The 25,668-nt window shown below is 49.2% G+C and overlaps 1 protein-coding gene across 1 annotated transcript in view; it reads right to left on the reverse strand.

Moving 5' to 3' along the window:
- Positions 1-25,668, reverse strand: part of CACNA1B (calcium voltage-gated channel subunit alpha1 B) — a 210,466-nt gene that overhangs the window by 155,993 nt on the left and 28,805 nt on the right. Inside the window, exons 4-6 of the mRNA XM_042245300.2 lie at positions 8,035-8,126; positions 6,525-6,677; positions 4,224-4,414 (exon numbers count right to left, since the gene is read on the reverse strand). Of these exons, the coding sequence (XP_042101234.1) occupies positions 4,224-4,414; positions 6,525-6,677; positions 8,035-8,126 (436 nt within the window). The remainder of the gene's footprint in view (positions 1-4,223; positions 4,415-6,524; positions 6,678-8,034; positions 8,127-25,668) is intronic.

A 25,668-nucleotide genomic window follows, 5' to 3' on the forward strand; every position in this document is an offset into this window, starting at 1 on the left:
GCCCAGGAGCTGCAACCGCTGAGCCCACTGGCCACAGCTCCTGAGGCTGCACACCCTGAAGCCCGCTCCACAGCAGAAGCTGCCGCAACAAGAAACCTACGTACCGCAACGAGAGAGCAGACCCCAACCAAGACCCAGCACAGCTAAAAATAAATAGATTTTTTTTTAATCTGCCCACAAACATGTAGAGCAACTTTATTCATGATAACCCCAAGCAGAGACAACACACATGTTCTTTAACAGGTGGAGTATTAAACACTGTGGTCCACTCACAGCTTGGGGACCACTCAGCAAAAAAAAAAAAAGAAAGAAAATGAAGACACTGCTGACATGCAATAACCCAGATGTGTCTCCAGAGAGTTATGCTGAGGGGAGCATAGCCAATACCCAACAGCCAATACACAGGGTCTGGTTTCATCTACATAACGTTCTTGAAAAAGCAGAATTATCGATGCAGCAAAAGGCAAGCGCTGACCAGGGGTGAGGGTGAGAGAGAGGCGGGCGTGCCCATCAGAGGGCAGCGGGATGCCCTGCCAACGGGCCATTCTGACTCCCCTGCAGCAGGGTCCCCGTCCTGGTTCTGCAGGCAGTTGGCGGAAGCAGGCAAAGCGTACATGGACTCTCTCCGTATTAATTCTTACAACTGCATGTGAACCTACCTTACCACAAACAAAAAGTTTCATTTAAAAAAAGAGCCAGCTCCCACGTGTCCCTGCAGGTGCCTCACTGCCCTGCCATCCTCACCTTCAATCTTGGCCCCTGTAACCTGTGCATTCCGAGGCTCTATTCCCACTAACTGCGCGTCTCCTGGGACTTCTCGGCGACAGCTGGTCTGGAATCACTCTGGAAACGCAGTGCTTGGCTTCCAGGACACGGCACACTGCGGGGCTCCGGCGCCCCTCAGGCCCGCCTCGCGCTCTTCGCTGGCTCCTCCTCTCCTACTTGGCTTCTGGATGTTGGGAGTCTCCCGACAGCCAGAGGCTCACACAGCTCCACGTCTAGCCATCTTGCGTCTAGCTCCACACATTCACACTGGGCATCTCATCCTGTCTTGTAATTTGAAACATCACCCGTGACTTCACACATGCACCCTCAGGCCTGCTGTCCCCCCAGACTCCCTTCTCATACACTCAACTGTATACTCAGCACCTCCACTTGGAGGAAACAGTGTGTTCAGCTTCCTAGGGACAAAGCAGAGTTCTCAGTGTCCACCACAACGTTCTGCTAAAACAAAATTCCACAATCACCTTTCTCCCCTTCTCAGTAAAAGGCACCACGTTTCCTAACGGCTCAAGTCACAGCATCTTTGATCCCTCTTTCTTTCACATCAAACATCACATGGAGCCAGTGAGCAAGTTCGGTCTGCACTAACTTCAAAACGGAGCTTTTCCCCTACACATCCAAGGTCCCTTCCCCAGATCCCCACAGAGCCAGTGCGATGCACAGATGCAAGGCCACCCGCCCCTAACCCTAACCCTAACCCTCCTACGGTCCCTCTGCACAGTCACAGCGCGGGTGAGAATGCGGGTGGGTCCTGCGACAATCGACGCAAGCAGAAAAGGCTGCACTCAGCCATCGAGCGCCCCGTCCCAGCTGCCGGCCTTCTCTCCGAGACCATCGTCCCTCCTCCGCCGGCCTGCACAGCCGGCTGCTTCCAGAGGGAAAGGACAGCGCGGCCCTCCCTGCCCACCGCGCCCCGCACTGTCCCTCCTTCCAGGGCCCCGACCCCCGCGCTGCCGACGCGGCGCAGTGGATGGGGGGACGGTCCTCCTCGCACGGGGCCCACTGTCCCGAGATAACCCACCTCTCCGGCCTGCCGGGAGCCCGCAGCTGCCTCACCCCTCACCGCACGCTTGTGCGGGCTCTTTCAGGGCCCTCTGGCCACACTCCTCGGAACCCGGACGGCCGTTTCTCCTCTAGACGGGGCCCCGCCTGCCGCCCGCGCCGGCGCCTCGGCAGCCGGCCTCCGAGGCCCCGAGGCCCGCTCTCCCCAGGGGCGCAGGCGCCCCCCGCCCCCGCCCGGGCGCAGGCCGGAGGCGCCGCCCCTGGAAGCCCCCGCCGAGGAGCAGGCGGAGGCGACCAGCGCCGGCCCTGGGCTGCGGGGAGAGGCAGCCGCTCGCGCCGCAGAGCGCTCTCCAGACGCCCCGTCTGCGGACGTTCCCGGGGCGCGGGGGCAGGACTCTGCGCTTCCGCTGCCGAGGGCCTGCGTCCAACCCCCGGCGCGGACAGAAGAGAACAAAGCCTGTCCGCCCTCCAGCTACTGGCCCCGTAACCCCTCCGCGTGCAGCAGGCTCCGCGTTCTCAGCCACCGGCTCCGGGCACCAGGCCCACGGCCCACACCCTGCACGGCGTGCGGTGCCCTGAGGGCTCCCCAGCCCTGCCCGCAGGCTCTGCGTGTCTGGCTCCCAGACCCCACAGACCTTGCTTTCCCAGCGCCCCCGACCTGCCACCCCTGCCCCTCACCCTCCTGCTCCCTCCGCAGAACTTGCCGTTACTGGCTGGCATTACTTGTCGGAAGCCTCCCGCTGCCACCGTGCCCGCAGCGTCTGCACCCAGTGTGCCCCCTGGAAGTCCGTGTCAGGGGAGCCTCTGGGGCCCTTCCCGACCAGCGCCTCCCACCCACCCCACCTCTGGGGGCACAGGCCCACCAGGCTGAGTCACCTGGGCAGTGGCCAGGTCCCATGGCTCACATGGTGCCCCGCTCAGTGGGGCTGGCAGGGATGTGGCCATCTCCAGCTATTTTTAGGGTTTGTCTTCGTGGAAATTGTTCCCGGATTGGCTGCAGGGAGAGCACGGCCAAGCTCCTCATCACTGCCCTTGTTTGTTTCTCCCTTGATCAAACCAAGCCTGGCATCAGACACGACTCCGTCTCCAAGGAGGGCTCTGGCTCAGTGGACCTCGGGCCAGCTCTTCCATAACTCACCCTCTGCCACCTTCCTGCCCAGCCGGCACTTACCAAGCACTGCCAGATGTCCAGCCCTGAGACCCACCAAGTCTCCATGAACTCTAAGACGAGTCTCAGAGCAGAGGATTCCAGCCTGTCCCTCCCATCCTTGTTCATGCCAGAAGCACGTGGCTACTCCAGAGGCTGGCGGCCCAAGCCCCATCCCCAGTGCACAAGTGACAGGTTCAAAGTGAAGTACCTCACACTCCACAAAGTCCCCTCCGCAGCTCCCAGGCACAACATACCCTCTAGCTACCAAAACACAGCAATCCACCAGCCAGACCTTCCAAAATTCCTGTTTCAAATGCACTGTCTTCCTCCATTTCTTCTAACTTAACTGTCCTCATGCCCACTGTCACAAGACTCTAGAGGGTAGCTCTGTGGGGGTGGGGGGGTCATCACACAAAAAAAGACACTGAGAGCTACCCAGGAGTCCCCAAGAAGAGCCTCAGGTGGAGGGGAGGCAGGCATGAGACAGGTCATCAGGAAGCCCCAGAGGGCATTATACCCAGCTTCTGTCCACAAGCACCCACCCCCAGACCACCTTACACTGCTGGGCTGGACAAGAGTTCTAACGACAGGGGAGACGGGGAGGGCGAGCAGGAGAGCAGGAGGGAGACTCAGAGGGGAGCAAGCAAAGATGTACAACACAGTTCCCACCCCCAGGACCCTGGTTCCCATCCCAGCATCCCCCAAACCCCACTTCCCAACCCCAGGACCCTGGTTCCCATCCCAGGATCCCCCAAACCCCACTTCCCACCCCCAGGACCCTGGTTCCCACCCCCAGGATCCCCCAAACCCCACTTCCCACCCCCAGCATCCCCCAGATCCCACTTCTCTCCCCCAGGACCCTGGTTCCCATCCCAGGATCCCCCAGACCCCACTTCCCACCCCCAGGACCCTAGCACAATCAGTGCACCCTCCCTGCACCTCAGCCCTCCTCCTCCTGCTCACGGGGCAGCAGCCTGCTGCCTCAAGCCCAGAGCAAGCTACCTAGCTTCTCCGAGCCGCACTCCCACGCCTGCATGCAGGGCCCCCGTCACCAGCAGTGGCAGGTCCATCTTCTCTGGAATTGTTTTTTCTAACCTTCACCACCCAGCCCTCACCTTCACTTTCAAAACAGAAGTTGCCTGGAGACTGCAGAGCCCAGGCCCGTGGCCCTGCAGGGGAGCTGCCCGAGGGAGCCTGTGTTCCACCCTGGGGGAGAAGGGAGCCAGGGGCTGGACAGAAGCCTCGCCCCAGAGGGGCCCGGGAGCTCCTGGACCAAGACTGGACTCACGTTGTAGAGGATGTCGGTCCAGCCCTCCATGGTGATGCACTGGAACACCGTCAGGATAGCGAACAGGATGTTGTCGAAGTTGGTGATGCCGAAGTTGGGGCCCGCCCAGTACTCCCGGCACTCGGTGTCGCCCTCGCACAGCCGCGCCGGGGCCTCCCTGCCGCACGGGAAGTCACCCACCGGGTCTGCGTCTGCGAGGAGAGGAGCAGGCAGGGCTGTGCTGAGGAGCGCCGAGCTCGCCACCCCTGCTGGGCCTGCGGGGCCCAGAGACCTCATCACGGGAGAGCGGGGCCAGGCACCAAGGGAGACTGCCTCCTGCCGCCCCTGCGCCTGCCCTGCCTCCGCCCTCAGCCCCACCCTCAGCCCCACCCTCTCAGGAATAGCTGGCCACCCTCTCCTTCCCCACAGACACTGCCCGTCACCATGCAGACACGCTGGGAACGCGTTCACCTTAAAATCAACAACAGCCAACTCCTAACCTGCCCGTCCTATCGCCACCGCCCCAGCTGTCCCACAGCCAGACCTCCACCCAGACTTCCCCAGCACGTAGGCCTCATCACTCTGGAGCCAGAACCAAGCTGGACGGAGCCCTGCCTCCCCGGTGCTCCTCAGGCAGGGTGACCCACACAGGCCCAGGGCACGGCTGGGCCTCAGGGCCCAGGTCTCCTGGCACTGGCCCCAGCAAAGGGGATGCGCTCTTGCTGGCAGCCAGGAGCCACACAAGAGATGTTCAAGAAATCACAGAAAACCAGGGCGAACCTCTGGAATAAGGAGGCAAGCAGCTCATGCTAATCCCTCCCTCCCAAAACCTAAAGAAAAAACGATTCTTAAAAAATGCATACCAACACATGGAAGAGCTCTCCTACCAGGAAAGGGGAATTTAGGGATAGCTAGGGTGGGAAGCAAATAGTCCCAGATTTAGAAGGCAAAACTGATCACACACGCTTATCCCTTTCCTTCCAATTATCTTACTATATGCTCTAAAGAACGCCAGGAAGTCCTTGTGTGTCTATTTGCAGACAGTTGTATTCTCTGTGAATAATGAGTTTTACTTCCTCCTTTCATATTCCTCTTGGAGTTGTTGTTCTTTTTCTTGCCTCACATCACTGGCCACGACCAAGGCTACATGGATCAGAAGTGGCCGTGTGTGCCGTTATCTCATTTCCCACTCCAAAGGAAGAGCTCTCACGACTGATGACAAAGTGTGATGTCTGAAGGGAGTTTTAGGAAGTTTAAGAAAATTCCCCTTATTTCCAGTTTGATTAAGAGGGTTTTTAAAATTATGAATGATTTAAACTTTAATAAAAACTTTTCCTGCCTCTACTGAGAGGATCACACAGGTTTCCTCCTCTAATGTGTTTGTAGCTCAAGGCACAAACCTTTGTGTCACCCTCAACTCTTCACTTTCTCTTACTCCACACACAATTGCCCGGAAAACCCAGATGGCCCAGCAGGCCACACTGCAAAGTATACCCAGAGCATGACAGATGCTAAGAGCCACACCGGCTCCCCGGTGCTCTGCGACAACGAATGTGCCTGCCAGTGCGGGAGACGTGGGTTCAATCCCTGGTCTGGAAAGATCCCCGAAAGAAGGAAATGGCAACCCACTCCAGTATTCTTGCCTGGGAAATCCCGTGGACAGAGAAGCCTGGCGGGCTACAGTTCTTGGGGTCACAAGGAGTCAGACACAACTTAGCGGCTAAGACAACACCAACTGCCAACAGCCCAGCCCCAGCCTCCCTCCACCTCTCCTGGGCTGCGACTCGACCCTCGGCCTCTCCCCTGTGTGATCTGCCTCCCCAGAGCAGCCCGCACCGTCAGAGGGTACCAGTGCCCACTCAAGGCCCCACTGCCCTCCCGCTTCTATAGGAATAAGATGCAGAGCCCTAGCATGGCCTGAAGGCACATGGTGCCCCTGCACTCACCGCTTCTCACTCTGGCCTCTCACACTTACTAGGCCTTGTAACCAGAGCTTCTGGCAGGCTGCTGAACGGGCTCCCTCTCGCCGCACTCAGGCCGCTGTCCGACCATCACCCTGACAGAGAGGCCTCCCCAGGATACTCTCTGCGAAACAGGCCCCAAATCATTCTGTCTCAGATGCCTTTCTTGTTTCCCTCCTAGAAGTTACTACAGTCACTTCTGTCATTAATCCGTGTGTTTGCATTTATCAGATTCTCGCCTGTGTCCAGTTCCTCTGTCTAGCACCTAGAAGGCCCCCTCAGGGCCCAGAACAGTGAGTCTCTCCAGGACGAATGAGTCTGTGGCCCTCCTCTGGGTCCAACAGGCACTCCACGGCCTCACCTGTGCTGTTGGGGAAACAAGCCTTGTGGAATTTGCCCATGTAGAACTCGAGGCCAATGATGGCGAACATGAGGATGGCGAAAAAGAGCAGCAGCCCGATCTGCAGGAGCGGGACCATGGCCTTCATGATGGACTTGAGCACCACCTGCAAACCTGGGCAGAGCAGGGGAAGCAGGCAGGTCAGGAGCACAGTGGGCAGAGCGGGAAGAGGGCTGCGGCGTGGACAGAACAGCCAGAGCCTGGGCGGGCAGGGCTGAGAGTCCTGGGCCAAGCGTGGAGCAATGAGCGTTCACGAGGCCAAAGGACAGAGCTGGGCCCTCCAAGCGGGGGACAGACAGGGAGTGGTGGGAAGCGGGACGGAACAGTGAGCGCCTCCACGGGGTGGAGCTGAGCGTCCTAGAGGTGGGGGACAGAGCACAGGGGTCTTATGGGGAAGTGGACTGAGCAGAGTCCCAGTCAGAGGGAGGGACGGCGTGTGGGGTTATCAGTAGGAAGTACTGACGAGAACTCTGAGTCTGTGGAGGGCTCAGGGTGGAGCAAAAGCGGAGCGTCCTGATAGGCAAGAGGAGGAACTCCTGGGAGCTGAAAGCAGGGCATCCTGGGAGGGAGAGCAGGGCATCCTGGGAACTAAGAGCAGGGGATTCTGGGAATGAAGAACAGGGGATGCTGGAAGGGAAGAGCAGGGGATCATGGGAACTAAGTGGAGGGGATGCTGGGAATGAAAAATAAGGGTTCCTGACAGACCCACTCCTGAGGGAAAGGAAAGCAGGAGGACTACTCCCAAGGAGAGTTTTACCACTGACTGTAGGGCATGAGTATGTCCAGGCCAGGGGAACCATCCCCACTGCCAGCCTTGAACTCGCTCCTGGGTACAGGCCTGAACTTCTTCCTGGCAGGGTCTTGGGGCAGTACAGGCAGCTGACCAGCAGGCTTCCTTGCAGTGGGCTCAGGTGACACAGTTCTGGGCCTGCCACCCGGGCCCTGAAGGAAATCCAGACTCCCACTGGCCTGGAGGAACATGGGCCCAGGCGCTCACCACTCTCAGGGCAACCTGGCCGCCCTCTGCCCTCACGCGGCCTCTTAAGCCGCCCAGTCCTGGAACACGCGTCCTACCCGGGTCTCAGGTCTTGACAGCCCCGCCTAGCCTGAGCCAGGAGAGAGGCCCTCTGCAGCCTCTGAATGTGTTCCCTGCCCCACCACCTTGGCTCATCTCTCATCTGCCCTTTAACCCCAGGAAAAGAAGCAAAGAGCTGGAAATACAGCGAAGGGTGTGAGAGGAGCGAAGCTTCCATGGAGGAAGCCAGGTCACCCTCTAGTCTTTCAAGGAAATGGGAGAGAATGGAGAAGGGCTGTTTCTGCCTTCTTCAAGCCTGGTTCCCTGGGGCTAAGGGTGGCAAGCTCAGAGTCACTAGAGGGTCCGGAGGTCAGGACCTCGCTATGGCTGTGGCGGGGGTAGGGGACAAGGTCAGTTTCCAGGTAGGCTGGGCCTGATTGCTTTTGCCAGACTCACTTGGAATCCCAGACACCAGCTTCAGGGGCCTCAGCACACGCACAGCCCGCAGCGTTCGCAGGTCAAAGTCAGTGCCAGCTGTGGCGAGGATCCTGGCAGGAACAGAGACAAGCGGGAAGTAAGGGCTTCTGCGTGGTGCTGAGAAGAGGGCACGCCCCTCCCACCACCCACGTCCTGTCTTCCAAGAGTGGTGACATCTTCATGCCTGTGTCCCCCGCTGTCCAAGCACCAGAGGACCAGGCAGGGGAGGCCAGGAACTGCATTCAGACATCCTCGCCAGTAATGCCAGTGATTGATTTTACCAGCACGACCATCCTTCCGGGCATCACCCCTGAGAGAACACGTGGTCTCTGGTCCCCGGCCCGGCCTTGAGTCTGTCCTTGAAACGAGTCCTAGCCTGAACCGTGTCCCCAGGCAGCCCCAGCTGCACTCCAAGCGCCTCATGGGCGATGGTGATCCTGGGAGCCGAAGAGTGAGCCTGAGGGGCTTCTGAACAGAGGCCTCAGGGCCCTCTCCCCACGCTACCACAGGAGAGCACCGGAGTGAAGGGTGGAGAAGGCGACCGAGGGCTCAGAAAGCCCCACTAGCGTGCAAGCGTGCCCCATGTCTCCCATCTTGAAGCAGAAGATTCCGTGTCTGCCTCCTACCCCAGCAAACTTCTCTGCGCCCTTCACTCCAAAACTCATTCAAAGCGTCAGTCCTCGGTCTCCACTGTTAACTCTTCGGCCTCTCTTCAGCTTTGTCCAACTACATTCTCACTCCCACCATTCCACTGAAATGTTTTGTCAAGCTTTCTTGCCAATATCAATAGTTAAGTCTCCTATGAATGGTTTCTTCTCTTGCCCATTGGCCAGCTCTCTCATTTCCTTCTTGACTCCCTGGGAGTCCCTTTGTCAGCTCTGCCCCCTCTACTGGACTGAAACTTGAACACGTCAGGGCTCACCATTCAGAATCCACCCAATAGCTTTGAATGCCACCGAAAGCATACTACTCCCTAATTTATATCTGGAACTCAAATCTGGAACTCCGGGGTCATATGTCCATCCATTTGCTTTTTTCAACATTTCCACTTGGATAGCAAAAAAAGCATATCACACATTAATAAAACGAAAGAATGTTTTTTAAAACTTTAATGTGAATATTAAAGCATGTATTATTTTTAAGTTCAGGGTTGTTTCATGATGGCAACTAGAGAACTGTTTGCTCTCTCTCCCAGCCTTGCTTCTCCCACAGTGTCCCTCCTCTCTGTGAACAGCACTAGTCAACAGTCACATAAGCCAGAACCAAGGCTTCCTACCTGACTCCTCGCTCTCTCACACTCCACACCCAACTCACTAACAATCCTGTTGACTCTACCTTTAAAAAGTCTTGGACTCTCAGTGAAAAAGCACTGTTGCCTGCCCCTCTGCCCCCAACTCTAGAGACACAGCAGTAAGGAATAACATTTGAGACGCGGCTGGGGTAAAATAAGATGAAGTGGTGGGGGGGGAGAAAAGAAGGGCAACAAGAAAATCTATTCAAACCAGAATTCCATAGCACATGAGAAAACCCAATACCAAGAGGGATATTCAACCACTGGAAGATAAGAGCTAGAACTTTTGGGAAAAATAAATATTTATTTAAATAAAATGAATAATAATCATACTCTAAGCTGGAGACATAGTTGGAGAGTATTAATGGTTTAGGAAACAGTATGAAAGAATCACTCACAAACCACAGACAGAGAAAGGAAAAAATGGCAGAAATGAAATTATTCGGAGGTCAGACCATGTACCTAACACACATCACATGTGGGTTCCAGAAAGGGAGAATAGAGGAAGTGTGGTGAAGAAGCAACATTTGAAGAGATAACAGATGAGAAATTTCCAGAATTAAAGGCTTGATTTCCCAAATTTAAAGTGTATTAGGGGTACAATCAGATAAATAAATTCATCCAACCAGAAATGGTGTGACTAACTACAGACATCAAGCATAAAAAGAAAGTATTAAAGGCTCCAGAAAGAAAGATGAAGCACCTAGGAAAGAAAAATGAAGGTTATAAGGAGAGAAAACGTCACCTCAGGAAAAAAAAAAAAGAGAGAGAGGGAAAATATGCTAGAAGACAATTAAGTAACACCTTCAAAAAGCAGCAGGAAAATAACTGACATCTGAGAGCCTTATAACTAGCTAAACTGCGAGAGAAGCGTGATGGCAAAATAAACATATTTTCACAGATACAGTGAGTCACCACCCCGGAGCCTCAGTAAAACAACACAGGACCTGAGCCCAGAGGGAGAGCACCGTATACAAGAACAGTGGTAGGCACAGAAAATAATTTTTAAGTAATTAATTACTCATTGATTTTTAAAATTATGATGTACAATTTTTCACTATTTTCTACACACAAAACTAACAACCCGGGCAATAACCAAACTATTTACAGAAGGGGCTGTTCCGCTTATAGCTGCATCAGATCACGACATAGAGGCTAGACCGCTCTTCACTGCATTAGGCCAGAGGACGGCAAACGTTCTCTGAAAAGGGCCAGCAGTAAACATTCAGACTTCGTGAGTCATAAGATCTCTGTTGCAACTACTCAGCTCTGCCATGTAGCATGAGAGATACCGTATAAATGAATGGACAAGACTGTGTTCCAATAAAGTTTTATTTATAAGCACAGGTTGCAAGGCAGTTGGGCTGTGACTGTTAAACAAATGCGTGTGGGCATGCTCAGCCACTCGGTCGTGTCTGACTCTTTGCAGCCCTATGGACTGTAGCCCACCAGGGTCCTCTGTCCATGGGATTTCCCAGGCAAGCGTACTGGAGTGGTTTGCCATTTCCTCCTCCAGGGGATCTTCCCAGCCTGGGGGCTGAACCCATGTCTCCTTCCTGGCAGGCGGACTCCACCACTGAGCCACCTGGGAGGTGCAGACTAACGTATGGCTATGAATCTGTCGTTAAAATGTTGAGGGACTTTCCTGGTAGTCCAGTGGTTAAGACTTCAGCTTCCAATGCAGAGGGTGCAGGTTTGACCCCTGGTCAGGGAGTTAAGATCTTTGTGGCCAAAAAACCAAAACATAAAGCAGAAGCCATACTGTAACAAATTCAATGAAGACTAAAAAATGGTCCACATCAAAAATAATTGTAATAATCAATTAAAAATAAAATTTAAGGATACCTAGTAAATGGATAGAATTACAGTCTATTTCAGAACCAGTGGGGGTGTAGGGGGAAGGTGTGTAGGAAACAGATAATAGAGAACATTTAGTCAAATTACAGAAATCAGACAAAGACTCCTCAAAAAAGGCTAAGAAGGAATATAAAAGAAAACATAAGGCATTAGAATTAAGTCCAAATATATCATAAGATATATAAATGAATTTTAATTTCTTATTAAATCATAGATTATTAGATTGATGCCGGGAGCCAGTGTGAGGAATCCCGCCCGTGACAAGGTCATGAGGAAGGAAGCTGACATACGCAAGGCGTGCTCAGACTTCAGGGGCCCCTCTGGAAATTCCTAAGCATGTACCCCAACAAAAATCTGCCGGCTTTTGTGCTCTGCTTTTCCACTCTTCTGACATTTTCTGGAAAAAGTCAATTCAGGGCTTTAGTCTTCTGCATTTGAAAGAGTGTTTCAATCCAAAAAACCCTCTGATGGCTTTCTAGCCTGCCTGCAGGACTCCTACAGCTGCGCATGTGATTGTTTAAGGCCTCCTGACCGCAGGAGGCACAGGAAGCTTAAAACATCCTAGGAATGTAGGAGCTTCCGAGGAGTCAAAATCTTTAGAATAGGACTGATTAAAGGTTTCATTTGTTGAGTCAATATTTGCTGCCAAATTTTCACATCCTTTAGTTGTAGATATAGTTAGAAAAACAAGTAGTAGACCTTGTGTTAGCAACATTAGATCTTTGAGTTAAGTACCTTCTTTGTTATATCCCACTGCACCTTTGTTCTATAGAGATGTAACTTTAATGTTAATGCTTTAAGGAGATGTAGATTAAAGAAAAACACTTCAGGGGAAACAAGATTAACATTCATTAAGGAAGAGAGCCAAAAAGTGTTAACAAGCCTCTTGGCCAGAAGATAATGTAAATCACCTGAGACCTTTTGTATACCAAATGATGTATAGAAAGAGCCTGAGCTGCGAACGCTACATAATCTTGTGTTACCCATTGATCTCTGTGTTTTATCAAAAGTATAAAAGGCCTTCTGAACAATAAAGGATGGGGCCAGCTCCAGGGGCCAGGGGCCAGCTTCTTGGACCAGCTTCTCTAACTAGTCTCCCGGCCTGGTTTCTTGGGGCTCTGGCTCCCCCGTGTCTCTCTCTCTTTCTTCTTCTCTCTCTTTCCCTCTCTCTGCTCTTTACTTTAACTTCAGGCTGAATCTCCACCTGGAGCGCGGAGGCTCGCCAGGTCTACTTACTTGCCCCGGCTGTTAAGACCCGCGAGAAAGGGTGCTTAAGGCGAGGCACCCTTAGATATTCAAGCGGGCGCCGGTGGCCCAACGTAGATGGTGCAAATTCCTTGTCTGGAATTTTATTGGCCTTCCGCGTAAACCAAGCTATTCAGCCCTCTTCCTCCACTTAATCTTCTTACTACACTATAGTTTCTTAATCTAATCTTTCATTAATAAGTAAACAAGTCTTTCCACGCCGACGCCGTCCACCCTTCGAATTCCCTGGCTCCACCGGGGCTGGACCCCGGCAGATTGGGGCTTTTAAAAGTCCAAACATATGCTACTTACCAAAGACATACCTGGAAACAATGCAGAAATGTTGAAAATAAGCAGATTTTAGAAAGTATACACTAGGTGAATGGCACAGGAAACAAAGCTGATATATAATACTACAGAAAAAATATAATTTAAAAACAATATTAACGATATTAAGACTAAAGAGAGATATAATACATAATAATGAAAGCAAAATTATATCAAGGAATGTGGTTATCATTAATTTTCATGCATCTAACATCATAAAATCAAAACAAAGAAAGAAAAAATGAAAACTCCTCCAACTTGGTTGAAGATTCTTGCAAAGCTCTCAACAGAACCTGAAGGACTCAACACCAAAATGCAGCAACGCTGTGCACGATTACAGCAGAATCAGCATCCTGATCATTCTATCGTTCTGACTCCTGTACCCTCCAAATACTGCTTTATCTGTCTACCTACCTATCCATCAACTACAATCTATCTAGTTTTCTATGAAAATGAGTTCCTAAAAAATAGAAAATATATATTTTTAGAGTACACAGGAATAGCTTTGAAAGTATTCTACATCACAAAAGAAGCCTCAGCAAATTTCAAAAAGTTAGTGACTTTTATTATTGCAATTAAACTAATGCAATTAAATAATAATACAACAAATGCAAAGGAACAATAGGAAGAAATAGAGGAGACACTCGAGCGGAAAAGACGGGAGGTCTCTTCAAGAGAGTTAGCGACACCACGGGAACATTCCCTGCAAAGATGGGCACAACAAAGGACAGAAACGGTGCAGGCCCAACAGAAGCAGGACAGGTTAGGGAGAGCGGCGAAAACACACAGAGCTGCACAAGAGACCTTCACGACCCAGACAGCCACGGTGGCGTGATCACTCCCCTAGAGCCGGACACGGGAGTGTGAAGTCAAGTGGGCCTTAGGAAGCATCACTGCAAACAAAGCTAGTGGAGGTGATGGGGTTCCAGCTGAGCTGTTTCAAATCCTAAAAGACGATGGTGTGAAAGTGCTGCACTCAATATGCCAGCAAATTTGGAAAACTCAGCAGTGGCCACAGGACTGGGAAAGGTCAGTTTTCATTCCAATCCCAAAGAAAGGCGATGCCTAAGATGTTCAGACTACCACACAATTGCACTCATCTCACATGCTAGCAAAGTAATGCTCAACATTCTCCAAGGTAGGCTTCAACAGTATACAAACCAAGAACTCCCAGATGTCCAAGCTGGATTAAGAAAAGGCAGAAGAACCAGAGATCAAATTGCCAACATCTGCTGGATCACAGAGAAAACAAGAGAATTCCAGAAAAACTCTACTTCTGCTTCACTGACTATACTAAAGCCTTGTGGATCACAACAAACTGAAATATTCTTAAAGAGACAGGAATATTCTGTATAATAGGCTCCAGTTTCATCCACCTCATTAGCACTGATTCAAATGTACTCTTCTTAATGGCCGAGTAATACTCCATTGTGTATATGCACCACAGCTTTCTCATCCGTTCATCTGCTGATGGACATCTAGGTGGCTTCCATGTCCTGAGAGGGTGAGGGTGGGATGATTTGGGGGAATGGCATTGAAACATGTATAATATCATATATGAAACGAGTTGCCAGTCCAGGTTCAATGCAGGATACTGGACGCTTGGGGCTGGTACACTGAGTCAACCCAGAGGGATGGTACAGGGAGGGAGGAGGGAGGGGGGCTCAGGATGGGGAACACATGTATACCTGTGGCGGATTCACGTTGATGTACGGCAAAACCAATACAATATTGTAAAGTAATTAGCCTCCAATTAAAATAAATGAATTTATATTTTCTAAAAAAGAGAGAGACAGGAATACCAGACCACCTTACCTGCCGCCTAAGAAACCTGTATGCAGGTCAAGAAGCAACAGTTAGAACAGGACATGGAATAACAGAATGGTTCAAAATTGGGAAAGGAGTACATCAAGGCTGTATATTGTCACCCTGCTTATTTAACTTATATGCAGATTACATCATGAGAAATGCCAGGCTGGATAAAGCACAAGCTGGAATCAAGATTGCTGAGAGAAATTTCAATAACCTCAGATATGCAGACACCACCCTTGTGGCAGAAAGTACAGAGGAACTAAACAGCTTCTTGATGAAGGTGAAAGAGGCAAGTGAAAAAGCTAGCTTAAAACTCAACATTCAAAAAACTAAGATCATGGCATCTGGTCCCATCACTTCAAGGCAAACATGTGGGGAAGCAATCGCAACAGTTACAGGTTTTATTTTGGGGGGCTCCAAAATCGCTGCAGACAATGACTGCAGCCATGGAATTAAAGGACACTTGCTCCTTAGAAAAGCTATGACAAACCTAGCCAGCATATTAAAAAGCAGAAACATTCCTTTGCCAACAAAGGTCCATCTTGTCAAAGCTATGGTTCTTCCAGTAGTCATGTATGGATGTGAGGAGTTGGACCATAAAGAAGGCTGAGCACTGAGGAACTGGTGCCTTTGAACTGTGGTGTGGAGAAGACTCTTGAGAGTCTCATGGACTGCAAGGAGATCCAACTAGTCAATCCTAAAGGAGATCAACCCTGAATATTCAAATACTGGAAGAACCGATGTTGACGCTAAAGCTCCAATACTTCGGCCACATGATACGAAAAGCTGACTCATTAGAAAAACCCCTGATGCTGGGAAAGATTGAAGGCAGGAGGAGAAGGGGACGACAGAGGATGGGATGGTTGGATGGAAAGACCGACTCAATGGCGTGAGTTTGAGCAAGCTCCAGGAGGTGGTGAAGGACGGGGAAGGCTGGCGTGCTGCAGTCCATGGGGTCCCAGAGTCAGACACAAACTTGTTGTTGAGCGACTGAACAACAAAAAAGAATGCTACTATAAAAACTCATTTTAAAAGAAAACTTGCATTACAGAAAGCTTCAAAATGTACAGCTGAATAGCTCATTAATGAAAGAAGTAACAGTAGACATTACCAAATACGCAGACTCACCGACAACAAAGCACTACTTAGCAAGCATGCAGGGCTCGAGCAAAGTGATGCCTTAGGGAGAACTGATAAGCTTAACTGACTGTATTTTTCAAAGATTAAAATTAACAAACCAAGTATTGCTATGTCTCAAGAGTCTTAGAAAAGAATAGCAGAGTAAATTTAGAAAAAGTATAAAAATGGAAAGAACAGACATGGTGAGAATAAAAACTAGAGAAATAATAGAAAGCTGAGTCCTTGGAAGTCTGATAAAATGAGCAGGCTTCCGGCAAGAATAATCAAGAAAAAGCGTGAGCGTGTGCACGTACACAGACACACACGTAAGCAAATGCACCTAGTGTGTGCATGCGTGCACACGTGTACACACACGCGTGCTCACGAGTGCGTATGCACACCGGGAACACAGCCACAGGCGAGAGAAGGCTTTAGAACCACAGGAGAATATTGCTAGCAATTCTATGCCAATAGATGCTGAAACTTGGATGAAATGGGTGTATCTCCCTGAAAAGCGAATTACCGAAAGTAACTGGAGTAGCTAAATCTGAATGAGCCATGAGCAATCATATTAGTTTTCTGTTCTGTAAAAACGTATCCCAAAACTGGTGACTTGGAACAGCACCCCTTTATCAGCTCACAGTTCTGTGAGCCAGAAGTCAGGCCCATGTGGCTAAATGCTCTGCCGTGGGCCTCATGAGGCTGAGGTCAAGGGCCCGGTCAGCTCCATCCTCATTGGGAGGCTCAGCTACGGAAAGAGGCACTTTCCAGCCCCTTCAGCACGTCGGAAGAGCATTCTTCCTTGCAGCAGGACAGAGGCCCTTTCCCTGTTGTCACCCAGGCACATCTCTTCCCCTTGGAGGCCACCCTCAGGTCCTTGCCACCTGCGTCCTTAACGGTCCCTGTCACACTTCTAAACACTCTGACTCTAGGAAGAAAAGTCTCTTTAAAGGAATCATCTGATAAGGCCAGTCCCACCCAAATAACCTCCCTTTGGGTTAACTCAGGAAGGGAAAGTCGCTCAGTCATGTCCGACTCTTTGTGACCCCATGGACTGTAGCCTACCAGGCTTCTCAGTCCATGGGATTTTCCAGGCAAGAATACTGGAGTGGGTTGCCATTTCCTTCTCCAGGGGATCTTCCCAACCCAGGGATCAAACCTGGGTCTCCCGCACTGTAGGCAGACACTTTGCCCACTGAGCCACCAGAGGCCAACCTAATCATCACCTAATCACAGGAGTGATATCTCACCACACCCACAGGATCTACCCGCATTCAAGGGGAGATGACTGCTCGGGGGCAGGCAGGGACCAGCATCCTGGAGATACCTTAGAGTTTGTGCCTTCCAAAACCATTTAGAAGAATCACTTCGGATTCAGGCTTCCTCGTCAGAGTATCAGATCCAGACAATTTTACAAGTGTGTCCCTACAAACATTCAGAGAATGGATAATTCTACATTAAACAAACTGTTTCAAGAACAAAAATATAAGAGAAGCTCCCAACTCATTTTATGATGAAGGTATAGTCTTGATATCAAGACTGTAACTATAACTCAAAAAGATACATGCACCCCCAATGTTCATAGCAGCATCATTCACAATAGCTGAGACATGGAGGCAAGCTACATGTCCATCGACAGAGGCATGAATAAAGAAGATGCTGTCTATTTACACAGTATCAATCTACTCAGCTATAGGACCTAGAGATTATCGTACTAAGTGAAGTAAACTAAACGGAGAAATGCAAATGTCACGTGATGTCACTTAGGGATCTTAAGAAATGATACAAACGAACTTTCATGCAAAACAGACAAGACTCACAGACACAGAAAACAGACTCAGGGTCACGGAAGGGGAGAGGCGAGGGGAGACTGGGGTTAGGATTAGCACATATACACGAGCAGAAACATAATAGATGGCCAAACTCAGGGTCACGGAAGGGGAGAGGCGAGGGGAGACTGGGGTTGGGGTCAGCACATATACACGAGTAGAAACATCATAGATGGCCAAACTCAGGGTCACGGAAGGGGAGAGGCGAGGGGAGACTGGGGTTAGGATTAGCAGATATACACGAGCAGAAACATAATAGATGACCAAACTCAGGGTCACGGAAGGGGAGAGGCGAGGGGAGACTGGGGTTAGGATTAGCACATATACACGAGCAGAAACATAATAGATGGCCAAACTCAGGGTCACGGAAGGGGAGAGGCGAGGGGAGACTGGGGTTGGGGTCAGCACATATACACGAGCAGACACAGGACAGACGGCCCGCAGAGGCCCGCCCTGCAGCCAGCACTCTCTAACAGCCTGCACGGGGAGGGGCTCTGGAGCCGCAGACAAGCCTGTGCGCGTCACGGAGCCCTCTGCCAGCCACTGGAGCTCACACAACACTGCGAACCAGCCAGACTTCGATTAAAAAAGAAAGTTTCTTAAAGACTGGAAAAGGCGAGAAAAATTACACACGTCTCAGTTATGAACACAAGCTTTAAGCATCAGAGTGAGTGAAATGCAAAGGCACATGTTTTAAGAGAGCAAGCGTGTGATGGCCAAACGAGTCGTCCTAAGAGCGACTCAGAAGCAGAGCCTACTGACGCCGTCCGCCGCACGGAAAATAGCTCATACAATCACGCCAGCATTTCCAGAAAAGTCACTGGATAAAACTTCGGAATCATAGCAGAGGGAGCTCAGCCTGGTGCCCTGTGACGATGCAGAGGGGAGGGGTGCGAGTGGGTGGGAGGGGGACTGGAGAGGGACGGACATGTGCCTACTTACGACTGGTTCACGGCGCCGCACAGCACAGAGCAACACAGCATTGTTAGCAATTTTCCTCCAGTTAGAAGTTTTTAACGCTGAAAAATGTTCAGTATCATTCACGATAAAAATAATCACAACTGAAAATTCCCTAAAATGCCGATGCGTGCTGTGTGCTTAGTTGCTCCGTCGTGTCCCACTCTTTGCAACCACATGGATTACAGCCCACCAGGCTCCTCTGTCCGTTTCGGATTCTCCAATCAAGAATGCTGGAGTGGGTGGCCATGCCCTCCAACAGGAGATCTTCCTGACCCAGGGATCGAACCCAGGCCTCCCACATTGCAGGTGGGTTCTTTATCCACTGAGCCATCAGGAAAGGCCAAAATGACAATAGGCATCTAATAAAACCATGAGGAGGATTCCTGCTTACATTCAGGGATAACACAAAAATACCATTTATATCACACAGAGGCCCTAGCCAAGGTAAAATCACACAAAACAGAAATAAAATGTATGATTTTAGAAAGGAGGAGACCAACTGTCTCATTCACAGATATTGTGATTTCTACATAGAAAATCTAAAACCATATACAATATTTAGGAGGCTTATGAAATGCCAAATACATAAACAAAAATAAATTACTTTCATTTACAATTAGAAAAGAGAAATTTTTAAAGCTCTCATTCTAATGGACATGAGACTCCTTCCTGGGTAACAAAAATGCTCTAAGATTAGTGGTGATGGCTATGCACCTCTACGACTATACTGGGAACCACTGAATTGTCTACATTAAAAGTGTGAATTTTATGGCATGTGAAGCACATCTCGATAAAGCTGCCATAAAAACAGTGTTTAAAATAACAACAAAATCTATAAAGTATCTAGGAATAAGCTCAATAAAATAAATGTAGTAACTTGATAATAAAAGTCCTAAGACATTCTTGAAGAACAAAGGGATGACAGAGATGAACCATATTAATAGATGGGACAATCTGACATCTTTAGATGCCCCTTTCCCAGAATTAATCTACAGATTCAATGAAATCCCCCAAAAAAATCTCATGAGATTTTATTTGTAGAAAATCCACCAAAATTTACCAGAACTCATGAACTCAGCAAAGTTTTAAGATATGAAGTCAACACAGAAAAATAGGTTGTATGCTATACACTTAAAATGAACAACTTAAAAAGGAAATTTTTTTAATCCATATACAACAGCACCAAAAAGAATAAAATACTTAGGAATAAAATTAACTGAGGAGGGGAAAGACTTGTATACACTAAGAACTACAAAACAGTGGTGAAGAAAATTAAAGACCACGAAACAAAGACATCCCATACTCATCAGGACTTCCCGGTGGTCACCTTCCAGTGCAGGGGACTCGAGTTCAATCCCTGGTCGGGGAACTAAGATCCCACATGCTGTGTGCTGCGGCCGCGGAGCCCGTGCACTCTGGAGCCTACACCACCCAGAGAAGCCAGCACCTTAACAAAGAGCCCGCCAGCAGCAGCAAAAGCACCTGCAGGCCTCAGCGGACGTCCTGCGCGCCACACCCAAGAGCCAGCGCTGCCAGGTAAACAAGCATACTTTAAAAGAGGGAAAAAGACATCCCCTACTCATAGATTGGAAAACAGTATTGTTAAGATGTTAATACCCAAAGCAACCTATAGCAAACCCTATCAAAGTTCCAATGACATTCTTTGCAGAAACAAAAAAACTCATCCTAGAATTTATATGGACTCTCAAGGGACTCTGGGCAGCCCAAACAGTAGAATAATAACCCAGAAACAAATCCTCATATATACAGCCAATTGATTTTCAAAAAGAATGCCAGGGCCATTCAGTCTGGAAAAGACAAGTCTCTTCACCAAATTGTGCTGGATAACCTCCTGCAAAAAATTAAGTTGGACCTATATCTTATGCAATATATAAAAAGCAACTCAAAATGGATCAAAGATCTAAATGTAATACCTTAATGTGAAGTCAAGTGGGCCTTAGAAAGCATCACTACGAACAAAGCTAGTGGAGGTGATGGAATTCTAGTGGAGCTATTTCAAATCCTGAAAGATGATGCTGTGAAAGTGCTGCACTCAATATGCCAGCAAATTTGGAAAACTCAGTAGTGGCCACAGGACTGGAAAAGGTCAGTTTTCATTCCAATCCCAAAGAAAGGCAATGCCAAAGAATGCTCAAACTACCGCACAATTGCACTCATCTCACACAATAGTAAAGTAATGCTCAAAATTCTCCAAGCCAGTCTTCAGCAATACGTGAACCGTGAACTCCCTGATGTTCAAGCTGGATTTAGAAAAGGCAGAGGAACCAGAGATCAAATTGCCAACATCTGCTGGATCATGGAAAAAGCAAGAGAGTTCCAGAGAAACATCAATTTCTGCTTTATTGACTATGCCAAAGCCTTTGACTGTGTGGATCACAATAAACTGTGGAAAATTCTGAGAGAGATGGGAATACCAGACCACCTGACCTGCTTCTTGAGAAACCTATATGCAGGTCAGGAAGCAACAGTTAGAACTGGGCATGGAACAACAGACTGGTTCCAAATAGGAAAAAGAGTACGTCAAGGCTATATATTGTCACCCTGCTTATTTAACTTCTATGCAGAGTACATCATGAGAAACGCTGGACTGGAAGAAACACAAGCTGGAATCAAGATTGCCGGGAGAAATATCAACAACTTCAGATATGCAGATGACAGCACCCTTATGGCAGAAAGTGAAGAGGAACTAAGAAGCCTCTTGATGAAAATGAAAGAGGAGAGTGAAAAAGATCATGGCATCTGGTCCCATCACTCCATGGGAAATAGATGGGAAACAGTGGAAACAGTGTCAGACTTTATTTTGGGGGGGCTCCAAAATCACTGCAGATGGTGACTGCAACCATGAAATTAAAAGACGCTTACTCCTTGGAAGAAAAGTTATGACCAACCTAGACAGTATATTGAAAAGCAGAGACATTACTTTGCCGACTAAGGTCCGTCTAGTCAAGGCTATGGTTTTTCCTGTGATCATGTATGGATGTGACAGTTGGACTGTGAAGAAGGCTGAGCGCCGAAGAATTGATGCTTTTGAACTGTGGTGTTGAAGAAGACTCTTGAGAGTCCCTTGGACTGCAAGGAGATCCAACCAGTCCATTCTGAAGGAGATCAACCCTGGGATTTCTTTGGAAGGAATGATGCTAAGGCTGAAGCTCCAGTACTTTGGCCACCTCATGCGAAGAGTTGACTCATTGGAGAAGACTCTGGTGCTGGGAGGGATTGGGGGCAGGAGGAGAAGGGGACGACAGAGGATGAGATGGCTGGATGGCATCATGGACTCAATGGACATGAGTCTGAGTGAACTCCCGGAGATGGTGATGGACAGGGAGGCCTGGGGTGCTGCGATTCATGGGGTCGCAAAGAGTCGGACACGACTGAGCGACTAAACTGAACTGATAACATTCAGAAGAAAATATGTGAGAAAATCTTTATGACACTGAATTTGGCAATGATTTCTTGGAAATGACACCAAAAGCCCGAGAAATTAAAAAAGACAAAAATTGGATTTCATAGAGTTTAGCCCTTGGTGCATCACAGGAGCGAAAAGACAAGCTACAGGGCGGGGCGGGGTACTCGCAAGTCATCTACCTAATCAGAGGCTAGTGTCCAGAGCATATTGAGAACCCCTACGGCCCAACAACAAAGAACACCCGACTTAAAAATAGGCAAAGGGCTTGAATGGCCATTTCTTAAAGAAAAAACACACATGCAAATGGCCATTGAGCACATGAAAGGGGCTTAGCATCACCAGTCATTAGGGCAATGCAAACCAGAACCATAATAAGATCCCAATTACGCCCACTAGGGTGACTGCTACTTAAAAAGATGAAAAGGCTGCAGTGCTGGGGAGCGCGTGCAGAGACTGGAACCCTGTGGATTGCGGACGGGATGGAGACTGGTGTGGCTGCTGTGGAGACACGACCCCTCAAGAAGCTGGAGACAGGACCAGCATGCGATCCAGCGGCTCCACGCCGGGGCATGGCCCACAGGGTCTGAAACAGGGTCTTAAAGGGACTGATCTGTTACACCCAGAATCACAACAGCGTTATTCACAAGAGCTGAAACATGGAAGGAGCTCCTGTCCTCACTGGATGAATGGAGAAGCACATATGCCCCGCACTCATGATGGGATATCGTTCAGCCTTAAAAAGGAAGGGAATTCTAAATCATAATGAAACTTAGGTGAGCCCTGAAGATATTATGCTAAGGGAAATAAGCCAGTCACAAAAAGACAAATACCGCAGGACTCCCCTTTAGTGAGATAATCAGAGCAGTGAAAATCATAGAGACAGAAAGCAGAATCGCAGCTGCCAAGGTCTGCAAGGAGGGAGAGACGGGGCTGCTTTAATGAGGAAGAGCTTCACATTCCCAAGATGAAAAGAGCTCTGGAGGTGGATGGAGGTTATGGCTGTTCGATAATATGAATAAGCTTAATACCACCGAACTACACACTTAAAAATGAATAATATGATCAATTTTAGGTTATGTGTATTTTGTCATGATTTCTTAAATTGTCAAATAAAAGTAGGCCTACGTGCAAAAAGCAAACTTTAAAACTTTGGAAAAACAAAACAAAATCATGTGGAAACATTTCTACAACTAGAGGTAGGGAAGGGTTTCTAAAGAGCACGCAACAATGGCAACCCTAAAGTGGCGCGCTGATAAATCTGACTGCGAAAGCTGTGCGCTGCAAAAGATGCAGAGAGGGTGGGAGGCAAACATCTGCAACGGAAAAGCGACAGAGGACTGGCTTCCGGAACATACAAAGCATTCCTATAGATTCATATGGAAACCACAAATCACCCGTGAGAAACACAAGCAAATTACAAAAGAGAGGAGATGTTCAAAACCACTGCCAGTCAGGGGAACCCAGACTGAACTAGCAGAGAGGCCAGTTCACATCCGCCACTTAGCAAACAGCGTTAAGCTGGTGACGCCAGACAGCAGCTCAGCTGGCAGAAGAGAACCTGGAGAGTCATTAGGGAGCATGCGGCCACTCCTAGACAACTTTTAAGCGAGCACACAGACCAGACTTGCCATACAGATGCTTGCAGAAACGTGTGCAAGGCGTGTGCGTCGCAGCGCTTGTCTGCCATAGTGAAAAGCGGGAATCACCTACTGCTTATCACACGAAGACAGGAAACGCTGGCGATGGGCCAAGACTGCAGTGAAATGCGATGAGCACATAAAATTAAGGAGACTGCGTGTATTAACACAAAAATGCCCAGAGCAATGTGAAGGGGCAAAAAGGCAAGCTGTGAAGCAATTGTGCACCTATGCACAAACACATACTTACACTCACAATTCAAACCACACACACAAGACCGCATGTTATCTACGGATATGGACACATCTAGTAAAAGCTGGCATTCCTCTGCAATCACTGGGTAATGAACACAGATCACTGTCTCCATTGGAGGTAAAAGGAAGGACAGATAGAGAGAGCTGGTTGAGGGATTGTAATCAGAAGACTTCAGTGGTATCTGTAATGCTTTGTTTCTCCAAGAGAAACCTCTGAAGCCAGGTGCCAACTTACAGGGAGATGCGAGGGAGGGGAACGCACGCTTTAAAACAACTCACGGGCACGCTACCCTCGAAAGACATGAACGATCCAGAGAAGGGCAGTGGAGCAGCTCCACGGCCATTCCCAGGAGGAGAGAAGCCACACAGAAGGAAAAGCATCTCTCCCTGGCCTGTGGCTTCCTGCTCCCAGGCACCAGGACACACGGGGTCATCACAGCCCAGACGTGTCAGAAGAATGGCCTCAGAACCATGCCGCCGGGACACACGCGGCACAGACACCGGTTTCCCCGGTGTTGTCACGGCCCGTGAGGCAGGAGAACAGCTCTCAGTTTTTTAGGAGCTCTAATATTTTCAGACCCAGGCAAGAATGTCCATGATAAGAAGAAACACAAGAACACAAAATCTACCCAAACGATGTAAGCAGCCCCATGGAGTAAATCACAACCCCACTGCAGCCTGAAGGCCCGTGTGAGAGGCCCTGCCTTGGGCTTCAGTGCTGGGGGAGGTCCGTCCTCAACCGCCAGGAAAGTTCTCTGCAAAGGCAACACGGCCGCAGGGGATGGAAATTCAGCCTCGTTCATTCTGAGATGACAGCTTCCTCAGTGGATCAGCAACGCAGAACTCCCAGGGAGAATCAGAATCAAACACAGAAATGTTTATGAAAATCAAACTTTCTGCATTATTATTACGGTATTATTACTTATCAGAACACATCAACACGCTGAAGGGGGTTGAGTTTAGCACCACGTTAGCCCTGTGATTCTAATTTTTTAAGTGTAATGGGAAAATTGATTTAGATGTATGATTTCAAGTTGAAAACTTCATAAGTTTCTAAAAAGTATCGAAACATTTAAGCAAATGTATGATTCACCATATTTATAGTCGAATATGCTGGATATACAATACTTAGGAAGATCAAGTTAGAATAAATTTATAAATGAAATATAAAATGCTTCACATTAACTAAGCATATGAAATGGAATAAAAAGCCCACTTGGAGTCTCCTTGAAACTGACTGTTAAACATTGCAGAATGTGTCATTTGCGTTTCCTTATTAACTCTCTGCTTTGATGGTCTGTCCGCTGGTGGGAGTGGGTGCTACAGCCCTACGGCCACTGTGCTGCCGTCGGCGTCCCCTTTCACGTTCCTGAGTCTGCCTTCTGTGCTGAGGTGTCCTATGTGAAGTGCACAGACGCCTACAACTGTCACGTCCTCCTCTTGGGCTGACCCTCTGACCGCTAGGTAGTGTCCCTCTTCGTCTCTTCCGACGGTCTCCATTTTAAGGTCTATTCTGTCTGCTATGAGGACCGCTGCTCCGGCTCTCTCCCGACTCCAGCTGCGCGGGCAGCTTCCACCCTCTCACTTTCAGTCTCCATGCGTCTCTAGGTCTAAAGTCAGTTTCTTGCAGACAAAACATATGTGGGTCCTGTTTCTTCATCCATTCAGCCAATCTGTGTTTTTTGGTTGGAGCATTTAACTCATTTATATTTAAAGTGATTATTGCTAAATATGCTCCTCTTGCCATTTTTTTGCCCTCAGTCAACAGAAGAGTCTGAAATGCAGTACTTGGGTGCAATCTCAAAAACGAAAGAATGGTCTCTGTTCATTTCCAAGGCAAACCATTTAGTATCA

This window comes from Ovis aries, chromosome 3 (assembly GCF_016772045.2).
Source record: "Ovis aries strain OAR_USU_Benz2616 breed Rambouillet chromosome 3, ARS-UI_Ramb_v3.0, whole genome shotgun sequence".
Taxonomy (NCBI): domain Eukaryota; kingdom Metazoa; phylum Chordata; class Mammalia; order Artiodactyla; family Bovidae; genus Ovis; species Ovis aries.